Source organism: Rhinatrema bivittatum, chromosome 2, assembly GCF_901001135.1.
Source record: "Rhinatrema bivittatum chromosome 2, aRhiBiv1.1, whole genome shotgun sequence".
NCBI classification, from domain to species: Eukaryota; Metazoa; Chordata; class Amphibia; order Gymnophiona; family Rhinatrematidae; genus Rhinatrema; species Rhinatrema bivittatum.
In genome coordinates this window covers 294,668,564-294,693,053 of record NC_042616.1, presented here as the reverse complement: position 1 = coordinate 294,693,053, position 24,490 = coordinate 294,668,564, and the positions used below count along the sequence as shown (strand labels likewise).

General features: G+C 42.8%; 1 protein-coding gene across 1 annotated transcript in view; it reads right to left on the bottom strand.

Moving 5' to 3' along the window:
- UBP1 (upstream binding protein 1) overlaps positions 1 to 24,490 on the bottom strand; it is a 212,916-nt gene that overhangs the window by 150,231 nt on the left and 38,195 nt on the right. Inside the window, 1 exon segment of the mRNA XM_029589647.1 lies at positions 19,437 to 19,513. Coding sequence (XP_029445507.1) covers positions 19,437 to 19,513 — 77 coding nt within the window.

Here is a 24,490-nt window from a genome sequence, read left to right as displayed (position 1 = left end):
GTCTGGTATTCCTAAGAGCACACAAAAGAACTTCTCTGGAAACTACCTTCTCTTCTATTTCCAACTCTTCAATCTTCAAGGGGTGGATTCTTTTCTGCTGGGGGAAGGTTAACCTTCTTGGCCCAAGCAGTGTTGTTTTCCCATGTGTGTGTGTGTGTGTTACTATAGCTCTTTGAGACAGGTACACTTACAAACCAGGCTGGACAACCTGGATGGGTGTTCAAATTAAAGTCTACTGCGATTAATTTCAAAAGAATCAAGAGATGCAAAAAATAAAGTGTCCAATTACATCCAGAGTCTTTAGAGTTACATGAGCCAGGGTTTAACTGATCTCTACCCTCTGTGGATGTGTTCCTCTAAGCAGGGGCTTGAACTTGTTTATCCTCCATGGACGAGAAATGTCCCAAGTGGGCTGTGATGTCCTAACTGTGGCTGGATCCTCTACCACAGTCCCTGAGATCCATAAAGAACCCCGCATGCCAACCTGGCAGAGTCCTGTGTCCCAGGAATAGAAACTCCATTGGGGGACTCCAGTTTTCCTTTTCCTCTTCTCTTCCTTCCACTCCACTTCAAAAGATAGACTCAGACCTTCCTGGACAAAAGGCCAAGTACTAAAAACAGTCCTCACTGCTTCCATCTCCACAAGGAAAGGTGACCGAAAAAAGCATGCTTCCTTCCCTCTGAAACAGGAAAAACTCAACTGTGAAAACCTTTTTCTTATTTTCCTGAATGGGCACTGTAACCTCCTCCTGGACTGGGCATAAAGGTACACAGCCCCTCCAGACTGTTACCTCTCTCACCAAATCCTGTGCTCCACTGAGAATTAGATCTAAAATGGCTCCCTCTCTTGTCGGCTCCTGAACCAACTGCTCCATAAAGCTGTCATTTATTCCATCCAGGAACTTTATCTCTATCATGTCCCTATGATATTTCTTCATGGAGAGGGTGGTGGATGCCTGGAACGCCCTTCCGGAGGAAGTGGTGAAGACCAAAACTGTGAAGGAGTTCAAAGAGGCATAGGATAAACACTGTGGATCCATAAAGTCTAGAGGACGTGAATGAAGCGAAGAGGCATGGGGGCGGCTTGCAGGAATGACAGCTACTACCTGGTGATTAATACCCTTATTCAATAAACATACACAAGCTTAATGCGACTCCAACATTGCTCTATGCTTCAACGGCAAGAGGAAATGTTAAAAAAAAAAAAAAAGGATTTGATTCCACAAAAAAGCAGGGGAGTAGCTTGCCTGATACGGCGGTTACTACCTCAAACCAAATAAAACTGATACTTCACTTTCAATGATATCCAGCATAGCTCTCTGCTTCAATGGCAGGGGGAATGATGAAAAGATGATTTATATTCGGATAACAACCAACAAGGACTGAGTTGCACAGGCTGGATAAACATGCGTTGGAGTAGCTTGCTATGACGGCGGTTAGTACCCCTAAATCAGCGGTTCTCAACCTATGGGTCGCGACCCCGGCGGGGGTCGAACGCCCAAAACACAGGGGTCGCCTTGTGTCGCGCGCTCCCGGTCTCTCCTGCTGCCGTTGCCGCCGGGCTGTCAGCACGTTCAAGCCCAGCGGGAACGGCAGCGGCGCTAGAAGAAGCTGTGCACCCGTGGCTGGGCCTTTTCTTCTTCCTGCGCCTGCCCCCCCCCCCCCTCCCGTGACCCGGAACAGGAAGTGAATCGCGGTGCGCGGGAAGGAGAGAGAGCCGCGCCGCGCGAAAAAGTAGCAGCAGCGGCTGCAGCATCGGTCCTCGAGCAATAGAAGCAGCCGGTAATGGAGAAAGGAGACAGCAGCATGAGCCTCCCGCGGCCGATGGGATTCTTCTTTCTTGGCCAGCGGAGGCTGCTGCAGCTCCCATTTGTGCTCGGGGGGGGGGGGGGGGGGGGGGGGGGGGAAGGAAGTGAGTGAGAGAAAGAGAGAGAAGCAGCCAGCCAGCCTGTGTGATTGACTGGTCAGAGAGCTGATGTGTGTGTGTATGTGAGAGACAATGAAAGTGATTGCTCAGGGAGATGACTGATGTGTATGTGAGAGTGTGAGACATTAGTCAGGGAGGTGACTGATGTGTGTGTGTGTGAGAGAGAAAAAGCATGGAAGTGAGAAGTCTGGGTATGTGAGAAAGCATGGGCGTAAGAAGCCTGGTGTTGTGGGGGTGAAAGAAAGCATGGGAGTGAGAAACCTGGGTGAGTGTGCATGCATGAGAGAGAGAGACTGCTTAGTAAGGTGATGGTGCGTGTGAGAGAAAAAGACTGGTGTGTGTGTGTGAATATGAGAGAATGTGATTCAGGGAATGAGAAGCCTGTGCACGTGGAGAGAACAAGCATGGGAGTGAGAGACTGGTGAGTGAGTGAGTGAGTGAGTGAGTGTGTGTGTGTGTGTGTGTGTGTGTGTGTGTGTGTGTGTGTGAGAGAGAGACAGAGAAAGTGATTATGAGAGTGAGAAGCCCATATATGTAAGTAGAACACGGGAGTGGGAAGCCTGTGTGTGTGTGTGTGTATGGCATGAGAGAAACTGTTCAGGAAGGTGACTGGTGTGTGTGTGCCAAAGACTGTTTGGGAGATGATTGGTGTGTGAGAGACAGAAACTGGTCATGGGGGCATGACTGGTATGGTGTGTGTGTGTGTGTGTGAGAGACATGGGCACTAAGGAAGAGGACCATAAGTATAGAGCTTAGCTTCTACTGCTGCTTCTGGTGAGTGCCACGGCCTGCAGGGAAGGGGAGTAGGAGAGCTGCTGGAGGGGGTAAGTAAAGGTGGCTTTTTAAGTTTATTTTTCTTGACTGCCATTTTAATTGTGTGATGTCTGCTTTTTTGAAATATTTTATTGGTGTTTGGAGAATGTTTAATAGTTTTTATGAGTTTTTAATTGTTGGATGTTCATAGCTGTTTTGAAACATTTATTCTGCTTATTAGTATAGTTTTACAATTATTTCTGTGTGGGGATATATAGCTGCTTGCTAGCTCTGTTTTCCTAATAAGAGGTGTATTGGTTTTTAGGACCTGATTTAATATTTGTAGTGTTGCCTTTTCATAGATAGGGTTGCTCCTGTTTGAGTGTATTCCATAATACAGGTGTAACTGTGTGCGGATTAGTTTATGTGCATTACTACAGATCCTGGGAGTATGTTAGGTCGGTTCTGTGTCTGTTACCGAGATGAGATATTTTGCTAGCATGTAAGCGTTTGTATCGGTCTTATTTGTTGTGTTTTCTCAGAGGACATGCATTGGTGGTAAACTGCTGTCTTTTCATAAGTAGGGCTATTGAGCCTGGAAATAGAAGGAGTTTGAGTTGCTGTTACTGAGATGTCACTAGAACCAGAATATCTTTTTTGTAGGGTGAGTTGTATGGGGAATGTCATAATTCTGCTTTACATCCATTATTGTGGGTCAGGGGGGTTCCTGTGGATACAAACTGTACTTTTACATCTAGCCCCGTGACGATCATGGGTCAGTGTGCCATGCATGTGAGAACCTATGGTGAGTTGAGTTACATTCACATTATAATGTCATAATTAAATGATAAGTTTGCACTAAAATCCAACCCCATCCATAACCCCCGCCCCCATATGACCAAAGCCCCGCCCTCACCCCACCCTCACGGGGCGAGGGCGGGGCGAGGGGTCACCGCAACATGAGGAACTGTATTGCGGGGTCACGGCATTATAAAGGTTGAGAACCACTGCCCTAAATAATTAGCTAGATACTTCACTTAGATGCAGCTCCAGCACTGCTAACTACATCGATGGCGGGGGTGGAAGGGAAATAGAACAAAAAAGTCACTTACAAGGGACAAGAGTAACAGATAAGTATGGGGAGGGGGGGTGGGAGTGAAAGCTTGCTGGGCAGACTGGATGGACCGTTTGGTCTTATTCTGCCGTCATTTCTATGTTTCTATGATACATTTACCCAGTCAATATTGGGGTAATTGAAGGCGCGCTCCTGTGAAACTCTAAGAGATGTGAATAAACGTCTTGTTGGTCCCTCCCGATGCAGCCTCCGCGAAACACGGGACCGTGTCGGGGGACTTTAACTCTTCTTGCTGCTACCCGTATGGAGTTGCCGTCTTAAATGAATGATTTATAAACTTTGGGTTTAATAAAGATTCTTATACTATTGAATGGAACCTTATTCTTTTACTTGCACCAGTGACTTTGTGGTAATTGAAGTCTCCCATTATTACTGCACTACCAATTTAGTTAGCTTCCCTAATTTCTCTTAGCATTTCACTGTCCATCTCATCATCTTGACCAGGTGGACAGTAGTATACTCCAATCACTAGTCTTCCCCAACACACAAGGGATTTCTACCCATAAAGATTCAATTGTGCATTTAGTCTGATGCAGGATGTTTATCCTGTTGGACTCTATGCCATCCCAGACATAAAGCGCCACACCGCCTCCCGGGGGGCTCCTCTCTGTCATTGTAATATAATTTGTACCCCGGTATAGCACTGTCCCATTGGTTATCCTCCTTCCACCCTGTCTCTGAGATGCCAATTAAGTCTATGTCATCATTCACTGCTATACATTCTAATTCTCCCATCTTACTTCTTTGACTTCTGGCATTAGCATACAAACATTTCAAAGCTTGTTTTTTGTTGTATTTTCATTCTGCTTTTTAATTGATAGGGATAAGTTAGAATTTTTTAGCTCAGGTGAGTTTTTAGTTACAGGCACTTGGACTACTTTTCTTATTAGTGTAACCTCACTGTCGGGATGCCCTAATTCTAATGCATCATTAGTATCCTTTGATGATACCTCCCTCCAAACCATGCGCTTAGAGCAGTTTTTAAAATAGAACAGTCTCCTTTTTAAAGGTTAGCGCCAGCAGTCTGGTTCCACCCTGGTTAAGGTGGAGCCCATCCCTTCAGAAGAGACTCTTCCTTCACCAAAAGGTTCCTCAGTTCCTTACAAAACTGAATCCCTCTTCCTTGCACCATCGTCTCATCCACGCATTGAGACTCCGGAGCTCTGCCTGCCTCTGGGGACCTGCGCATGGAACAGGGAGCATTTCAGAGAATGCTACACTGGAGATTCTGGTTTTAAGCTTTTTACCAAAGAGCCTAAATTTGGCTTCCAGAACCTCCCTCCCACATTTTCCTATGTCGTTGGTGCCCACATGTACCACGACAGCCAGTTCCTCCCCAGCACTGTCTAAAATCCTATCAAGGTGACACGTGAGGTCCGCCACCTTCGCACCAGATAGGCATGTTACCAGGCGATCTTTATGCTCACCAGCCACCCAGCTGTCTACATTCCTAATAATCGAATCACCAACTAGGACGGCCGACCTAACCCTTTCCTCCTGGGCAGTAGGCCTTGGAGACTCATCCTTGGTGCAAAAGGATAATGCACCACCTGGAGAGCAGGTCCTTGCTACAGGATCCTTTCCTGCTGCACTAGGTTGATGCTCTCCGATCATGAGACCTTCTTCCTCCAAGGTAACACCAGGGCTGCCAGTCTGAAGTTGGGACTTGGCTACCGTGTTTCTCCGAAAATAAGACAGGTCTTATATTTAATTTTGCTCCGAAAAAAAAAAGGTTAGGGCTTATTTTCAGGGGATGTCTTTTTTTCATGACTGATGAATGAGGACAAGGCTAAGCCTGCCTCCTCTTTCATTCACCATTCAGATTAAATTTTCGGCCCGCCGCAGTAAATTTCTTTTTCCCGCGGTTCAGGCCGATTTTATTTCTGCTGCCCCCCCCCCCCCCCGAAACAATACCTGCCCCAACCCCTCAAATTTACTTCATTGCAACCCCCCCCCCCCCAAAACTTGCCGAAATTCCCTAGTGGTCCAGCAGGGGACCCGGGAGCAATCTCCCGCTCTCGGGCCGTCGGCTGCCAGTAATCAAAATGGCGCCAATGGCCCTGTGCCCTTTCCATGTGACAGGCTAACGGTGCCATTGTCCGGCCTCTGTCACATGGTAGGAGCAATGCGCTGTCCATTGCTCCTACCATGTGACATATTGGGGTTATATTGTCCACCCTCCAGTCTTCAGGTACAATGGATGATTTTAATGCTGGATTACAAATTTTAACCAATAATCTGAAACTTCATTTTTTAGTTCCTTCAGATCACTGGGGTGCATACCATCCAATCCAGGCAATTTGCTAGTCTTTAGTTTGTCAATCTGGCCTACTACATCTTCCAGGCTCACATTGATTTGGTTCAATTCATCTGACTCATCACCCTTGAAAACCATCTCCGGTACTGGAATCGCCCCAACATCCTCATTAGTAAACATAGAAGCAAAGAATTTATTCAGACTTTGTGCAATGGCCTTACCTTTCCGAAGAGCCCCTTTAACCCCTCGGTCATCTAACGGTCCAACCGACTCCCTCATAGGTTTCTTGCTTCGGATATATTTTAAAAAACTTTTATTATGAGTTTTTGCCTCTATGGCAAACTTCATTTCAAATTCTCTCTTAGTCTGCCTTATCAATGTTTTTCACTTAACTTGCCAATGGTAATGCTTTTTCCTATTTTCTTCAGATGGATCCTTCTTCCAATTTTTGAAGGATTTTTTTTGGCTAAAATAGCCTCTTTCACTTCAACTTTTAACCATGCCGCTAATCATTTTGCCTTCCTTCCACCTTAATGCAAGGAATACATCTGGACTGCACTTCTAAGATTGTATTTTTAAACAATGTCCTTGCCTGTTGTACACTTTTTACCTTTGTAGCTGCACCTTTCAGTTTTTTTCTATTTTCATTTTATCAGTTTCCCTTTTGAAAATTTAGAGTTAGAGCTGCAGATTTACTTATTGTCCCCCTTTCAGTCATTAGTTTAAATCTGATCATGTTATGATCACTTTTGCCAAGTGGCCCTACCACTGTTACCTCTCTCACCAAATCCTGCATTCCATTAAGAATTAAATCTAAAATAGCTTAGTCTCTTGTTGGTTCTGAACCAACTGCTCTATGAAGCAGTCGTTATTCCATCCAAGAACTTTATATCTCTACCAAGTCCTGATGTTACATTTACCCATTCAATATAGGGGTAATTGAAATATTCCATTATTACTGCACTGCCAGATTGGTTTGCTTCCCTGATTTCTCTTAGCATTTCATCATGTCTGATCATTTTGGCCAAGTGGATGGTGATATACTCCTATCACTATACTCTTACCTAATACACTTAGGATTTCTATCCATATAGATTCTACTGAGCGTTTAGTCTCTTGTATAATCTTTATCCTGTTGGACTCTCTACACTTCCGGACAAAGTGCCACATTCCCTCCAAGTTGATCCTCCCTATCATTTGCAGTATAATTTATACCCTGATAGAGCACTGTCCCATGGGTTATCCTCCTTCCACCATGTCACTGAGATGCCAATTATTTCTCTCTCATCATTAACTGCTACAAACTCTCCCATCTTACTTCTTAGACTTCTGGCATTGGCATACACAGACATTTCAAAGTACATTTTTTGTTTGTATTAACAGCCTGCTTTTCAGTTGATAGGGATAATTTGGAATCCTTTAGCTAGGGTGATTCTTTACATTTAAGCACATGGACTACTTTTGCTTTTATTGGAACCTCTCTTGTTGGGATGCCCTAACTCTCCTGTTTCATTAGTATCCTTCTAAGATACATATTCCTCGAAACCATGCACTGCTGAGTGACCGTCGGCTTTCCCCCTTGTTCTAGTTTAAAAGCTGCTCTACCTCCTTTTTAAGTTAGTGCCAGCAGCCTAGTTCCACTCGGGTTAAGGTGGTGCCTGTCCTTTCGGAAAAGTCTCCCCCTTCCCCAAAAGGTTGTCCAGTTCTTTACAAAACTGAATCCCTCTTCCCTGCACCAACGTCTCATCCATGCATTGAGACTCCAGAGCTCTGCCTGCCTCTGGGGACCTGCACATGGAACATTTCACAGAATGCCACCCTGGAGGTTCTGGATTTCAGCTTTCTACCACAAAGTGGTGTTTCCCATATCTTCTGTACATCCTGAATGCGATGGGGCACAGGCACTGCCGCCAGCCCCTTAAGAGCATCAAGGACTTTGAGGAAGCCAAACAGGGGTACCCCATCTACCTTTAAATTAAAGGGTAGGTCTGAACCATTCTCTGCACAAAGGAATTAGAGATATTTATTTTTCCATTTTTTACCCTGTCCTTCTATAAGCACTTAGAATGGCTTATATAAAGTACAAAAATTAATTGTTGAAACAGACAACACATTACATCAGAACAAACTACCAGATGAGTCAACAAGGCTTCAATCAGGCACAAACAGATGTTTTCAGGCGTACATGAAAGTCAGATATCAATTAGCTGACAAATTGCTGATGGTAACTATTCCCTCCACTGAGGAAGGCACAGAATAGTGCATGATTTTAGGCCACAGAAGAATTGATGACTTAAGGCTGGAACCTCAAGTTCTCTCCCTGCAAATGTAAAACAAGGAATAGACTGGATCACATGCTCCCTAAGATAACTTGAACCCATAGCATGAAAGACTTTACATGTCAAAGACATCGCTCTGAATTGAACCCATGCCACAAATAGTCAATGAAACTTAACATGGGGGGGAGGGGGAGGTCACATGTTTCTTAAATTTAACTCCAGTTAACAGACTAGCAGGTGCATTCCAGACTAACTGCAAACAATTATACTTTTTTGTGGTAACCCTAAGTAGAAGGAGCTGCACTAATCAAGGCATGACCCAATTACAGCATAAAGCAGGTGAGCGAAGTCCTCCTGGGAAAACACATTGGTGAATAACCCAAAACTGGCACAGGTAGTTAGTTTTCCCAATGCTGCTGTTCGATTTGAACCCAAAAATCTGATACAAAACCCCAGACCTTAATAATCTGGGTCTCCAGTAAATATTAAACAAAGGAGAATAGGACACTCTGCAGAACTCCACAATTAACAGGGTAACTGTCTGAAGTATGAGAACAGAGGGTCACAGACTGGGTCCAACCAGTTAAGAATGAAGTAACTCAATCAAGAACTACTCCAGACAAACCTTTTGAGGCCAAAATAAAATTTGGTGATCAATAGCATTAAATATTGTCCTAAGATCCAGCAAAACTAGAACAGAATCGTTGCCCCTTTCAAGTTATTCCAGAAATCAAAAACTGTCAACACAATGTCAGTACTATGGAAATACCAACAGACCTATATCCAAAATATGTTCCACCTCAAATTCTTGCAGATTAACAATGCTTTCCCTAACAATTTAGACAAATAAGGAACATTAGACACTGGACAATTTTTCTGTTATTCCGGCTCTATTGAATGCTTTTTCAACAATGGTCTTATTGATGCCACTTTTATAGCTTGAGGCACTAAGCCTTCCTTCAAAGAAGAACTTGGAATTGTATGGCGAGACCCTGTACAGGCTTCCTTATTTATGCCCAATAAACTCGAGGGCACAGATCCAATAACGTAGTTGTAGGACGCAGAGCTATTATAAATGCCCTCAACCTCCTTTATAAACTTCCATAAAATGTGACCATGTCTCAATTCTCTCACTACTGCCATTCAACTCCGTAACAATCAGCTTATGCTGTCTGGTCCAGTTTACAATGAATAGCATTTATTTTTCATATAAAGATAAGAGGCCATAACATCTGGATCAGATTAATTCTACTTCCTTTCTAAGCCTCTGTGAAAGATGGAACAGACTCCACATAATGCTAAATAAGTTTAGGGTATTGTGATTGGATCCTGGTATAACTAATAACACAACTTTCTTGGTTTTCACAATTTTTCCTTTATAATGGTCCACTGAATGCTATAGCTCCACTTATTTATGAAATTTGTTTTTGTATACAGACATTCGATATGGCATATCACATCGGTTTATAGAGCAACTCATGAAATATGACAACGGTGTCTTATTATTATTAAAAAAAATTAAAACCTCTTCTACACTTCCGAGACTTCCGCTTGGTACTACAATCTATCATCCTCCCTAAACTGGACTATTGCAACTCACTCCTCCTGGGCCTGCCAGCCAACACCATCAAACCACTTCAGATGGTCCAGAACGCGACGGCCAGAATTCTCACTAACACCAAAAAATGGGATCATATCACCCCTATCCTCCAAAATCTTCACTGGCTGCCCATAAAATTTAGGATACAATTTAAATCCCTCATGATGATTCACAAGGCTCTTCACAACATCTCCCCCCTCAACCTATCCTTCCAACTACAGCAACATATCTCCAATAGACCAATCAGAAGTGCATACCAGAACATGCTTCACACCCAGCCAACAAAACCCTCATTGAGGAAACGAGCTCTGTCCACTGCAGGTCCCCATCTTTGGAACCTGCTCCCACCGGACCTCCGCCAAGAACCATGCCTTCCGACATTCAAAAAGAAGCTAAAGACTTGGCTATTCACTCAAGCTTTCCCTGAGAGCTAAAATCTGGTGAAGCGACAGACGATATACCTACCTCTGTACATATGTTCCTGATTTATGGTTCCCAGTTACATTTAATTGAGTTTATGAAAGTTCTCTTTAATAGTTTTCCTGTATACTTGTGTTAATGTATTCTGCCTTGTGGCGACTGTTTTAATGTATTTCCGCCCTGGAGGCGACTGTTCAGCTCCTTGTAAACCGGTGCAATATGTATTCTTTACAGGAACATCGGTATATAAAAATTAAAAATAAATAAATTATTCTTTACATAGTAACAGAGTAACTTAGTTAACAATTTGGCAATCGTTTGATATACAGAGAACACATGAGATGATGACATGGGGGTGTCTTATTCTTCTTTAAAGAGCAACTAACAAACACTTGGCAACTTAAACAATTGAACAAGGTTGCAGTAACTAAAATTATGTAGAGGACCAGGGAGTGGGGTAGGGAGGAGCAACTGTTTTGGGGGCTTAGCTCGGATGTGCTACATGTAGGCGGTAAAGAAAGGAGTGTCTAATTCACTCTGACTTATACCAAATCCTCTTAAGGCTGCATGGTTCCTGCTGCCCTTCATCTGGAACATAACACTTTCTGGAAGCAAATTCTTGAATAAATCATCCACTCCCACATTCCATGCATATACTGCACTCTCCAAATTTGAAATTTCTCCAAGTAATCTGAATGGCTTTTATTTGATCCACAAAATTTACCCATATCCAACTGTAAAAGATCTCTGAAGATAAAATAAAAATTCTCTGAAAAATTACCACCACATTATGCACATAAGTTAAAAACATAAAATATTAAACAAACAGAGAAGTTGCTGTGTCTTCAAATCCCCTAACCTCCATGCTCCAAGTGCATTAAGTCTCTGAAGTTGCTTGGCTTTGAATTGGTGCAGACAGTAGAACTAATGCAGTGTCTTGATGCTGAAAAATCAAGATCTGAACAGAGTCCTCAATGCTGGGGTAAAGGTCTCAGAGACCATTTTAATCAGCATATCAGCTGGTATTAAGGCACTCCATGCCAGTAACAGAACCTGTTGGTAACAAAAAAGGAATCAAGAAATCTTCTGTCAACCTCTCACTCTCACACACACACCAAAGTAGGCTCAAGTAAGTGAGGACAGATCCTCCTAGACAGTCAAAGGGAGTATGACTGAACCGTTGGAGGCTATGGTGGCAGAATAATGCTACAGGAGGATGATTTGTCCTCCTGATGTTGCCACTTAGGAGATAGGTCTCGGGTGATCCCAAACTCCATGCTGCCAGGTTCCCATGTCACTGCTTCAAATTATGCCTCCGTTGCTCATTGCCCTAAATTCCTATAATCAGCACCCCAAAAATTCTTCTCGGGTGCCGAGTGATGGGCGTGGCAACATTTCCTACTCCTGGGCCTAAGCTTCAGTACCAAAGACAATAAAGACTCCCACAGTGCCGAAGTATCTCCAACAGCTGGCACAGTTCCTGGATCCTTTAACATTTATGCAAAAGTCAACGGAGCAAACTTTTTTCTGGCAGCAAGTCCTGCAATCTCAACTGCTGGACCTCGATGGTTCTGAGGGACATCTTTGTAACAGATGTCATATACATGCCCTAGCCCCAAACATTACATGCAGACCTTGTGAGGATTTGTGAGAGACACCTTTAAAAGTTGCAGGGGGAACAATCTCTGAAGCTGCTGGACTCTGGCCAGAGTGAGAAAAGGTAGCCAAAACTAAATTAAAATCTGTCACAACAGAAAAAAAGCTGAGCAAAGCTGTACTGAAGCAGCGCACCAAAGAAGATTATAATATATTAAAAAAAATAAATAAATAAAAAGTGGAATTGGTGACAATGCCAAAGAAAAGAAAATAAGTGTAAAAAATAAATAAGAGTGTTAGGCCTAGGACCACGACCAGAAAAATCACTGAAAAAATAATACATGCAATCAACTCTGCAAAACACATGTGGCATCTCTGCTAACATAAAATGACTGAGGAGGCTTTAGGGTGGAGGTGGCCAGATGTTTGCAGACAGCTATGGAAACACTTCACATCAGTGTCCATGGCATGTCGTCATGCACTTGTGCCTAGGAGAACAGTTTCAGCTACAGAGGCAGCACACACAGTTTCTGGGAAAAGGGATCCATATCACTGCACAACGGCAACACCTTCCGGTGAAATCAATGATGGAGTACCACCAGGGTATGGTTCCCTACCACTGTAATGGCTCAATTACAAAGGAAAGTGAAAAGAGCTAATATGGTAAAACCTTCTGCTGACCCCAAAATGAAGGTCCGAGATGCATCAAACATCACACCCATCATAGAGGACAGTGTGTGAAGAATGGATTGCAAGTTCAAGAGGAGAGAAAGGTGAGCAAAATTAAAAACAATTGAGATTTAAGGATTTTGTTTGCTTTAATAGAGAAGAAGGATTTTTGTTTTTGTGCTGCTACTGCATGCCAACGAAACAAATCTAGTAGCATATGACTTGGGGAAAAGGTTCCTACTGAAAACAGACTCTCAGCAAGACTGGTAATTAAACTAGCACTGTGATTACTTCTCAGGCTCTATGGTAGCAAGTAACCACCATAAAGATCATGCAAAGTTTTATGAAGAATTCTGCAACTTCTGCTTCTACAGATGGCTTGTCTATTAATATGTTTTATTTGACATAAAATGTCACATCTGACAGAGCAGCAGAATGTGGACATCCCCACTGCCACAGGAAATCATGATCTAGTGCAGCCAGCAATACTTGCAACCACTGTACCTTGCTAACTTGTCAGCAGAATAGGATGCATACAAACCACCATATAGGGTCTTGTATGATGTATGGATTACGATCACATGTGACAAAATGGGCTTTTGAACTCAAAAACTTATGCCTCAAAAAACTGGTTAGTCTATAAGTGCCACCAGACTTTTGCTGCTATCCCTTTAAAAAAAAAAAAAAGTTAACAGGCAATCTTCTTACTTAAGGAAAGAGTCCAGAAGTAACAAACATCAATTAAGACTTACTTTTAAGATAACTGACGTTCTTGAAGCAGTTTCCTTGTACTACCAAATTCCTGGAAGCAGACATGCTGAGAGCAGTGTTACAAATGACAACATACACACTAGAACCCAATCAATCAACATCAGCTTTGCCAATGGCACCACACAACCAACTCTGCCACTCGACCTGTGATCCAATGTGCAACACTGCATTAAGGAATTCAATGTATTTACAGGGGAGCTGATCAAAGGATTCATTTTCATTAGAACAGCTTCTTGAATTGCCGCAAGCTGGACAGTTCTGCACGTCGCATGTGCTTTTGAAACTTTCTGCCGAATTTGGTTACTGTTTTACATTAGAAGAATGAGTAAAGGCCAGATTGCTAATATTCTCTAGTCCGAGTAGCAAGAAGTAAAGTGTCCTGGATGTGATTCTCTGGATCAAGTTTCTTCTGCTCTTCAGGCCAGAGATTAAAGTATCACTCATGGGATAAAAGATGGCTATGGAATGGAGTAACACTAGAATTTATTTTTTTTAAACTACCTGCATTCCTCCCCCAGACACAGGCTGAGAAAGAAAACAGAAAAATTACTGGTGGCCATGCAAAATGGCTCCCCGATGAATGCTATATACAATAGAAAAGCAGAAGCCTTACTGAGGACCATATAACCAATCCATGAAATGAAAAGTATCAAGTTCCTCAAAAAATATAGCGGTTTTCACCAAACATACTGAACAAGAACTAAATATCTGGGAAGCTTTCCTTCTGAAAGGGAAGCCTGTGTGGAGGAAGAGGGGACTTTATGGGGATTAGTGCTGGCATCTGTTTATGTTTTGATGTTTATTTTATGGATAGGTTTTTGTGCATTAACTTTTATGATTATATCCTTGCTATGTACTATATTATGCTATTCCTCACTTAGAACATTTGTTTGTTGTGGCAGATTATATGTTTAACAAAATAAAACAGGAAGGCACTATGATGTCATGTGACTTAATACAAACATCCACTGGGTTTCTTGATTGAACTGGTTTCTGTTACCCTTATTTTCCGTTCGGGTTATACTCTTGATTTGTGTGTATCAGTGTGATAACAAATCTCTTCTTCACAAATGAAGCATTTCTTCTGAAGGCAGCTCATACCAGCAAGATGGTAGGGGAGGAAGAGCACAGGTACAGTACTATTCTAACTACTACCTTTCCCCATTTACATTTTTCCAAATTTAATTATTTAGACATTTTTTATATACTGCGGCACATTATGAACATCACCTCGGTTTACAATAAACAATTTAGCAACTAGCTTTACATTCTAATGACCATAGAACAAAACAAGTACAAATAAGTCAATGTATGATAGAAACATATAATACAAATTAAACAAGCCTAAAATGGGCAGTAATATAAAAGGTAAGTATAAATAACTAGGTATTTTCAAACAATAGTAGTAAGGTGAGTCAAAATTGCATTCTATTTGTAGAATGGTATCGTATTTTAGGGGACACATATATAGATTACAAAGGATTGCCAGTGGGAGTAATTATTGAGGTAAAGTGGATAACAGTGGGGATTGAGTGATTGGCAGTTCAGATTAAGAAAATTCCTATAAATTAAAGGGTTTGTTTGTTTTGTTTTTTTTTTTTATCTCCAGCACACTTGTTTGCTGTAATGTGCCATGGGAAACACAGTGCTGTTTAAACAAACTTGCCAGAGGTACTGAAGGAGAAAAATATAAAATCAAAGCAAAGTGGGATTACGGTATGTATGTTCTAGGGGTCCCCATTTCCAGAATCTTTCTAACAGAATCCACTTGTAGAGCGAATTGCACTTTGAAATTGGAAGCTGTCATCTACAACCACTAGAAAAAGTGCGAGAAGTGAGAAGAGTGTGTTAGGATCCCTTGCAGCAGTAGGTGCATACCTTGATGGGGGAGAGGGAAAGCCCGCTCCTCCCCACAAGACCACACACCTGAAAAGCAGTACACACTAGGGATGTGCATTCGTTTAGAAAGAGTTGGGCCATCCATTGCTTCGTCCATGTGACAGGGGCCAACCAATGGCACTGGTAGCCCCTGTCACATGGTAAGGGCAAAGCGCCACCAGCACCATTTTGATTACTGGCAGCTGATGATCTGAGAGGGAAAGATCGCTTCCGGGACCCCGCTGGACCACTAGGGCTTTTAGTAAGTCTTGGGGGGTTGTAATTAAGTAAATTTGAAGGATTGGAGTTTGTTTTTTTCCAGTTCGAAAAATCTGCCGGGGGGGGGGGGGGGGGGGGGGGGGAGGGAATGACCCGTAGGAAAACACATTTTTCCACGAAGTGCCCGACCTGAAAGCTTAAAACGAAGCACATCTCTAGTACACACGCAGCAGTGCATACTTTCAGAAGAAATTGGAGAGAACAGTGATTTAGAGTGAATTTAATCCAGAATGTTGTGAAATCAGTTGCCTTTTATTGCATCTATGGATAGAGAAAACTCCCAATTTCCAACTCCCACAGGAGTTCAACTTTGTATATATTCTCTTATTTATTTATATAATAAATCTGGGGCTTGTCTTAATCTATGTCTGCATCTTTAAGCTCTTTATTTATCTATTTTAAAACTCTTCTATGCCGTCGTTAACTTAGATAACCATAACAGTTTACAAAAAGGCATGATAATGAAAATTATGAGTGATATAGATTACAAATTAAACATGTGCCATCATAGTACGGTAACATTTTAGTACAATAAACTATGTGTTTAAGTTAAGCCTGTTTGTTAGGAAATTATTAGGCGGTTTGAATTTAACATTAATATGCTTTTGTAGGTTAGAAACAACAACTGCTAGCTTGGTGCGTCCTTATCAATCAACTGTTTTTCTCCTTCTCTTTATCTTTATAAAAAGCTTGTTTAAAGAGCCAGGTTTTCAGATTAGTTTTGAATATTTTCAAATTTCTCTGCAGCCTTATCTCAAGTGGCATGGTGTTCCATAGCATGGGGCCAGCCAGCGACAGTGCTCTTTCCCTTACTTGCGTGAGGTGTGCTGATTTAACAGAGGGGACAGTTAGTAGGGCCTTATTAGCAGATCTCAGGTTTCTATGCAGGACATGTACGTGCAGTGCGGTGTTAAGCCAGTCTGCTTTTTCATCGTGGATTAGTTTATGAATTAAACATATTGCCTTATATTATATTCTCTATTCGATTGGAAGCCAGTGTAATTCGGCGAGTGATCCTGTAATGGGGTCACTTTCTTTTTTGCCAGTCAAAATTCTAGCAGCGGAATTTTGCAATATTTGCAGAGGCCGAATCGTAGATTGCGGTAGTCCTAATAGCAGGGAATTACAATAGTCTGTGCTTGCGAAAATTGTTTAGTGTTAGTAGGGGTTTTTAGTCTTCTCAGGGTCATTAGTTTAACGTACCCTTCTTTTACTTTCTGTGAGATGTGTTTCATGTTTAGCTCAGGGTCAATTATTACTCCTAGATTCCGTACTTTTATTGCTAATTGATTGTGATTGCCGGTTGTATAGGGTGTATGTTTTTACATTCAAGGTGTAAGAATTCAGTTTTGTCGATGTTTATTACCAGTTCCATCTGGTTTAGGAGCTGTTTGATTATTTCAAGATCTTAATTCTTACCCCTCCCTTTTTATTTTAATTATTTTTTCTTTTCTTTTTTCTATGGCTTGCTTGCCCCACACTTTTTTGAACGCTTTTTAGTATACTTTCAGCTAGGTACCAATGACTTTCCATCAGTTAGGGCAATATTTTCTAGAGCATCACAAGATTTCATACTAAACTCTTTCCTGGCCTCCCCACTAGGGGGTAACAGGAATAAAAAGATCTCTTATGACTAAGACTCAGGCAAAGTTTTTGTTCATGAGTAAACAGGACTGTGAACTTGATGCAAACAGTGCAGGATGCTCTGCCAGTATTTTATTTATTTAAAGTCTCTTCTATACCGATAGCCGTTTGCACATCGTATCGGTTTACATAAAACAAATAACTTTTGGGCGAGGCCCTTACAAATAACAATCGCACGACAAGTAACAAACGAAATATGAGGGGGAAAAGTGTGTTAAAATATATGTGTTTTAAGACTCGGAACTAAATATGGGGGTATCATATGCGTTTACAGTAACAGGAACTATAAATAATGCTGAGGAGCATAACAATGAATACAACTATAATACAATAAAATACAATGTACAGGAGCCAGCGTTCAGTAGCAATATAAAATAGCAACTCCACCCTATTACACACATTAGCCCACTGAAGAGTTATAGGAGTGGTGGAGAGAGACCGTTGTTGCAATGGATGTGAAGATGTCGTCACATATCCTGTTTTCTTGCCCCAAATGTCAAGAATTCTGGAAAGCGAGTAGCACAATACAGGATGCTCTCAGTGTCGTCCCATCTACCCCTCTGCTGATGATCTTTGGATTGTCACCTTATGTATGGTGGAATCTACCAGTAATGCTTGTTCAAAAACTGTTTCATGTGGGAACAAAGCTTTATACTGGCTAATCATTTCTCATGACCCCAAGATCAACACAACAATCCCCACACTATCATCTGCGCTAATCATGGATTTCACCCCAGATGTCAGAGACCTAGGAATTTGGATGGACAACCAACTAAACCTGAAAAAATTTATAAACACCACCACCAAAGACTGCTTTTAAAAACTTCAAGTCCTCAAAAAGCTAAAACCGCTACTACATTTCAGCGACTTCCGCCTAGTTCTACAATCAATCATCCTAACAAAACTCGACTACTGCAACTCAATCCTTCTCGGCCTCCCCGCTAACACTATCAAACCCCTACAGATGGTTCAAAACGCATCTGCCAGAATCCTCACAAACACTAAGAAGAGAGACCATATCACCCCTATTCTCTGCAATTTACACTGGCTACCCATCAAATACAGAATTCTGTTCAAAACACTCACCATCATCTACAAAACAATACACAACATCGCCCCCATCACACTACAGACACAACTGCGAGCACACGCATCATCCAGACCCATCAGAAGCGCATACAAAGGCTCGCTGTATGCACCTCCAGCAAAATCACTATTAAGAAAGAGAGCACTATCAACAGCAGGTCCCCACCAATGGAACACGCTCCCACCAGACCTACGCCTTGAACCAAGCCTACCTGAGTTTAAAAAAAGGTTGAAGACTTCGCTCTTCAGACAAGCGTTCCCTGACTCATAAAGTAGCCTAGCCTTCCCACCCCTTCCATTACCCCCTACCCAATGCCCTTGCTCCCAGACAATACATTGACGAGCTCTTCAACCCCAGTAAATCTATCAATGCGTCTATCATGATAATCTCTCCAAGACTCACGGTGGTAAACTTTACCACTGTTCAACAGTATGCTGCCTATTAACTATTTATCTGTTTAACATTTAGTTTATTTTATTTTTATCTTACTGTTTATGTTATTGTAATTAACTGTTTTAATGTATTTAAGCCGTAATGATTTATTTAAAGCCGTAATTAATGTATTTTAAGCCGTAATTAAGCCATGTTTATCTGTTTAATGTAAAAAGCCCTGGCTATTCAAGCCCCGGGCGAGTTACCGTTATTTGTAAACCGGAGTGATTTGTATCTCATACAGGAATTTCGGTATAGAAAAATTATAAATAAATAAATAAATAAGTGGAAGAAAGTTTTTCCTTCCTGTCTCTTTTCCTATAAGAAACTATAGAACTGTTCTCCCACTGCAGGCATATGGAGGAAAACAATTGCTCAGCATAATAAATGAACAGCCATAAATTATTAGGCATGTGCCATCATTTAAAAAATGACATTAAAAAACCCCACAATCTGTTTCCTTGTGTATTGTATCAAAGCCGAAAATGACAAAATGGTGTTTTAAAATGCACTCAAATTAGCAACAGCTAAATGGTTTAGCATATGCTAACATGAAAACAAGAAGAAAATTCAATGCACACCTCTATAAATTATCTGCGTACGTTCTAAATAACACCCATTATATCACCACTAAGGTAAACGTTTACTATAAGAATGTATCATGTATAGATGGCACAAATACATAAGCAACAATGATTTTTTGGCTTACCTTTATCAATTTCCCATTGATCTCTGGTAAATCTCCAATCTTTCTGTTATCTAGCATCCTTATTTCATACGATTGACCTTTGAAGACACAAACATCATATATTGAGAGCTCAATTCAAACCCTTGTCTGTAGATGCATACAACCTCATGAAACCATGTACAGGATTATCCACCTCCAGGCAGCAATCAAAAGCTCTGCCAAAAGCACACTGTGTAATAACCACTACCCAACCCTCTGCGTGTTCTGAACCGGCTAAATTGCAATCAGAGTCTGCTTTCTCCCACACAAGTCCTTCTGAACGCAATGCTATCTAGCCATGGACACTGACGAGCAGCAGTTGGAGCTGATTTACAGAGCGCTGACATCAAATAGACCTATATAAGAGACGGACATCCTCCTTTACCTGTCGTGCTACGACTGTATGCTGACCAAATTTCGACAAACCAGCAAAAATACATTCATGTAGTTATATCATAATGCAAGAAAGTGTCACATCTTTAGAACCTCAAAGTCACATTAGACTTTTTAAAAATCCTTCTAATCAGACAGTGACAGATTTAGGTTTTTGCCATCCCTAGGCACTGATGGTGCATGGCAACCCTTCCTTCCCCCCCTCCAAAACAAATTCTGCAGCAAAAATTAGAAAATTCTGGAGCATTTAGACATACCTTCCCATCTTTTATGTTAAAAAAAATATTTTCCAACGTTGCTTTCGCTTATATAATTTATGTTCTTTTTACCAAGTGAAGAAAAGGAATCTCAAGTACCAGTATAGGAAGAAAATCTCAGATGGAGAGGGTTAAAGGACCAGAAATGTGGTGAGAAGCTGAGTGCACAGACGGGATGGGAGAAGAATGTAAGTGAGAAAACTGGGGATGAAAGGAGAAGGCAGCGGGAGGGGGGGGGGCCGATAAGAGAGGGAAAGATCAGAAATCTGGGAGATGGGTAAAAGTAGTGAGAGAGAAGGTGGCTCTGGGATTGAGGGAGGGGAGGAGGAAGTAGGAACGGGAATCAAAGAAGGGACGATCTAGGTCAGGGTAGCCAACTCCAATCCTTGAGAGTCACAAAGAGGCCTAGTTCATGGCCAGAGTATATACAAAAATATCTGACTATTCATTGTACATTCATCCTGAAAAACAAACATGCCTACAGCCTTTGAAGCCCAGAGCTGAGAAGCTTAGTGTTTACAGACCTCATAAACAGGACCTATCATCTACGAAAGGTACTCTTCTGTATGATGCTAATCTAAAGCAGAGTTACATGTAACAGGTATTCTCCGAGGACAGCCGGATGACAGTCCTCACACATGGGTGACACTGGATTATACTACACATCCACATGGGGAACTCTCAGTCTTATATAATAGAATAAAAGAAAACATGACGTGGAGACCCAACTCCACAAGTAGGTGGATGGGTTTCGTGAGGACTGACATCCTGCTGTCCTCAGATAGCACCTGTTACAGGTAAGCAACTCTTTCTCCAAGGACAGGCAGGATGGCAGTCCTCACACATGAGTGAATCTCTATCTACTGGCAGCCACCCACCAACATAAAAGGAGACCAATAAAACAGGTACCACCACCACCACCACCGTTTTGTTAATGGAGGGGAGGGGAGGCACCTGAACAAAAACAACAGGCCCTAGGTGGAAACAGAGTTGTATTCTAAACCTCAAATAATTTCTGAAGGATAGCTTGGCCAAACCTGTCGTCATGTTGGCCATCCCTATGCAATCCCGCCTGGGCATAACAGAAGGAGATGCAGTCTGCTAGCCAACTGGATAGCGTCCATTTGGCAACGGCGATCCCCAGCCTGTTCTGATCAAAGGAACCAAAAAGCAGAGTGGACTGTCCATGAGTTTCTGTCCACTCCAGACAGAAGGCCAAGGATCTCTTGCAATCCAAACCTTGCAGGGCTTGTTCATCTTGGTGCGAATGAGGCCTGGAAAAAAATGATGACAGATCGATGGACTGGTTAAGCTGGAAGTCTGACATCACCATAGGAAGGAACTTAAGAGTGCATACGCAAGACCACCCTATCATGAAAAAATTGTGTGTAAAATGGATAAGTCACTAAGGCTTGGAGCTCACTTACCCTGCGTGCTGAAATGACCACCACCAAAATTTCAACCTTCCAGATCAGGTTCTTCAGGTCACAGGAGCACAGTGACTCAAAGGGAGATTTCATCAGCTGAGTTACCACCACGATGAGGTCCCAGGACACAGTGGAAGGCCTTAGGGGAGGCTTCAACAGAAGCAGACCCCACATGAAACATACAACTATAGGGTGTACAGAGATGGGATTACCTTCTACATCATGGTGATATGCGCCAATCGCACTAACATGAACTCTAACCGAGTTGGTCTTGAGACCAGCTTCAGAAAGATATAGAAGGCAGTCAAGTAGATTTTGCTTGGAGCAGGAGAAAGGATCTAGGATCTTTTGCTTACACCACATTGAAAACTTCCACCCATGGTGAGGACTTCCGAGAATTCCAAGATGACCGAACCAGTCAGATGTACCTGAGTTTGCTCCTCCAGGTCCTGAAATTGCCTTGCTATGGCTCACTCTGGCAGGAAAAGAAGAGCCAGAGAGCGGGAGGCATAACTTGATTCTCAGTTACTAGCTTTGTCGGGCCCAATGGACGCCCATGTATGCCGGGGAGGCTTAGCTCTGAGAGTCAGCTCGCTGGAGGTTGGCCGGGAAGAAGTTGCACTCTGCCCCCTCCCTGATCTTTCAATTTCTCTTTCCCCGGAGGAACGATCTACCCCTGCAAATCCGGAGGTGCAAGTGTTGGATACACTGTGGGACTTGGACTATATGAGAATTTGTTTTTATTTTTTTATTTTTTTATCATTTTCTTATGTCTCTATAGGATTGCAATTCAAGTGCTTTCTTGAAATATATTTGAAATACACAAACAAAAAAGAAAAAGGAAAAATAAAGAAAACCTTCCTCCACTTAAGTCCATAGGACTTTCTGGTGGAAGGCTATCTGGAAGCTACAAGGACAAGAGACATCTTATAAGAGATTGAGGGGTTGCAGGATCAACCTCTCAATATCCTAGCTGTGAGCAACAGGGCCTGGAGAGTTGGTATGCTGCAATCTGCCCCAATACTGAGTGATGAGATCTGGAGAAATCCCTAATTTGATCGGTTTCTGGATGGACAACTCCCAAAAGACAGAAACCATACCAGCCTCTGCCAACAGGGGGCTATGAGGATCATAGTCCCCTTGTTCTCCCTGAGCTTCAGAAAGTCTTTGCCACCAATGAAGGGCAAAGGAATCTGAGGCTAGCTTTCAGTGTTCCCTTTACATGGAACAGAAATGAGGAACCTTCCTGTTCCAAGGGGCTGTGAAAAGATCCACCTCCGAGCTCCAATTCACTATCCCCTGGTGCAGAGATCATTCATGGGGTCTGAAGGGATGACAATCTGTCCGCTACCCCATTCTCCAGATATGTGGCCCTGAGCACCATCCCATGGGAGGGGTCCATGACAATTTCGGAACTGCCTCTTTACACAGGAGGTAAAAGCCCATACCTCCCTGCCTGACGACGTAGTACATCGCCACTCGGTTGTCCATCTGGATCAAGACAATTTTGTTGGACAGCCAATCTCTTAAAGTCCTCACCAAGGTGCGCATCTGATCGCCCGGAGCTCCAGGAGGTTGATTTGACAGAGACATTCCTGGGTGGACCAGAGACCATGAATGGAAGGATACCCCCTGTTTCAAACTGGAAATTTCCCACCACCAGGACAAGGAGTCCCGGAGTGATGCAGTGACTCAGATGCAGACCTGTGGATCCCGAGTGACTTGAAGCCATTGGGTTCTCTGTATATGCAGATGTGCCAAGGGAGTAACATGTACAGTAGCACCATGTGGCCAAACAGTCTCAACATGTGCCAAGCTGATACCTGCTAGCTCCCTTGAATCTCTGCCGAGATGGTCATTAGTGTGATGGTTAGTTGCTGTGGCAGGAAGACCTTGGCCTGAGCCATGTCTAGCAGGGCTCTGATGAATTCCAATTGAGGCGACAGATTTGAGATGGGACTTGGGGTAGTTTATGATGAACCCTAGCAACTCCAGCACCTGGATGGTTGAGCGCATGGAGTCTTCGGCCCCTGCCCTAGAGATGCTCTTGACAAGCAAATTGTGCAGACAGGGGAAAACATGTACTCCTTGTCTGAGAAGGTCCATTGCCACCATGCCTAAGCATTTCGTGAAGACCAGGGAGGCAGACACTAGCCCAAATGGCAGAACACAGTACTGGAAGTGCTGTTTTCACACTGAATTGGAGATACATATGCTCACATTGAGATCTTCCTCAGCAGGCACAAGTGTCTTTTAGATTAAAAGAGCATAGCCAATCCCCTTTTTGCAGAAAAGGGATCAAGTTTCAGAGAAACCATCTTGAACTTATCGATTGGGAAACTTGTTCAAGACCCTTAGGTCTAGGATGGAACTAAGTTCCCCGGTTTCCTTTGAAATCAAGAAGTACCAGGAGTAAAATCCCCACCCTCTCTGCCCTGGTGGAGTGGGCTCAACCACTCTGGCAGTTAAGAGGGAGGAGAGCTCTGACAGAAGCACTTCTTGATGCGCTACCAGTCCCCAAAATGGACTCAAGAGGGTGATTTGGTGGAGCACTCAATAGTTTTAATTTGTATCCTCTGTGAATGATGGCGAGGACGCACTGCTCAGAGGTTACATTGGGCCACCAGCTTGTGTAGAACTGCAGCCTGCCCCCGACTGAAGGTTTGTCATCCTGGGTATGATGGTTTTGGTTAAGCTCTACAACCCAGTCAAAACCCCATCCCAGGAGTTGACTGAGGGGCTTTTAGGGCCCCTCTGTTGCCCTGAGAGGCCAGGAGGGCCTGTTACTGCCAGGACCGAGTCAGCAGAAGACAGTGTCTCCTCAGGCAGAAGACTTCCTTCTGGCCAGGTCTTGAGTGCCAGAGGAGAGTTGCTGGAATGTCATGCAGTGATCACAGATCTGTGCCACCATGCCCTTCACTTTATCTCTGAAGAGATTTTCTCCCATACAGGGCCCGTC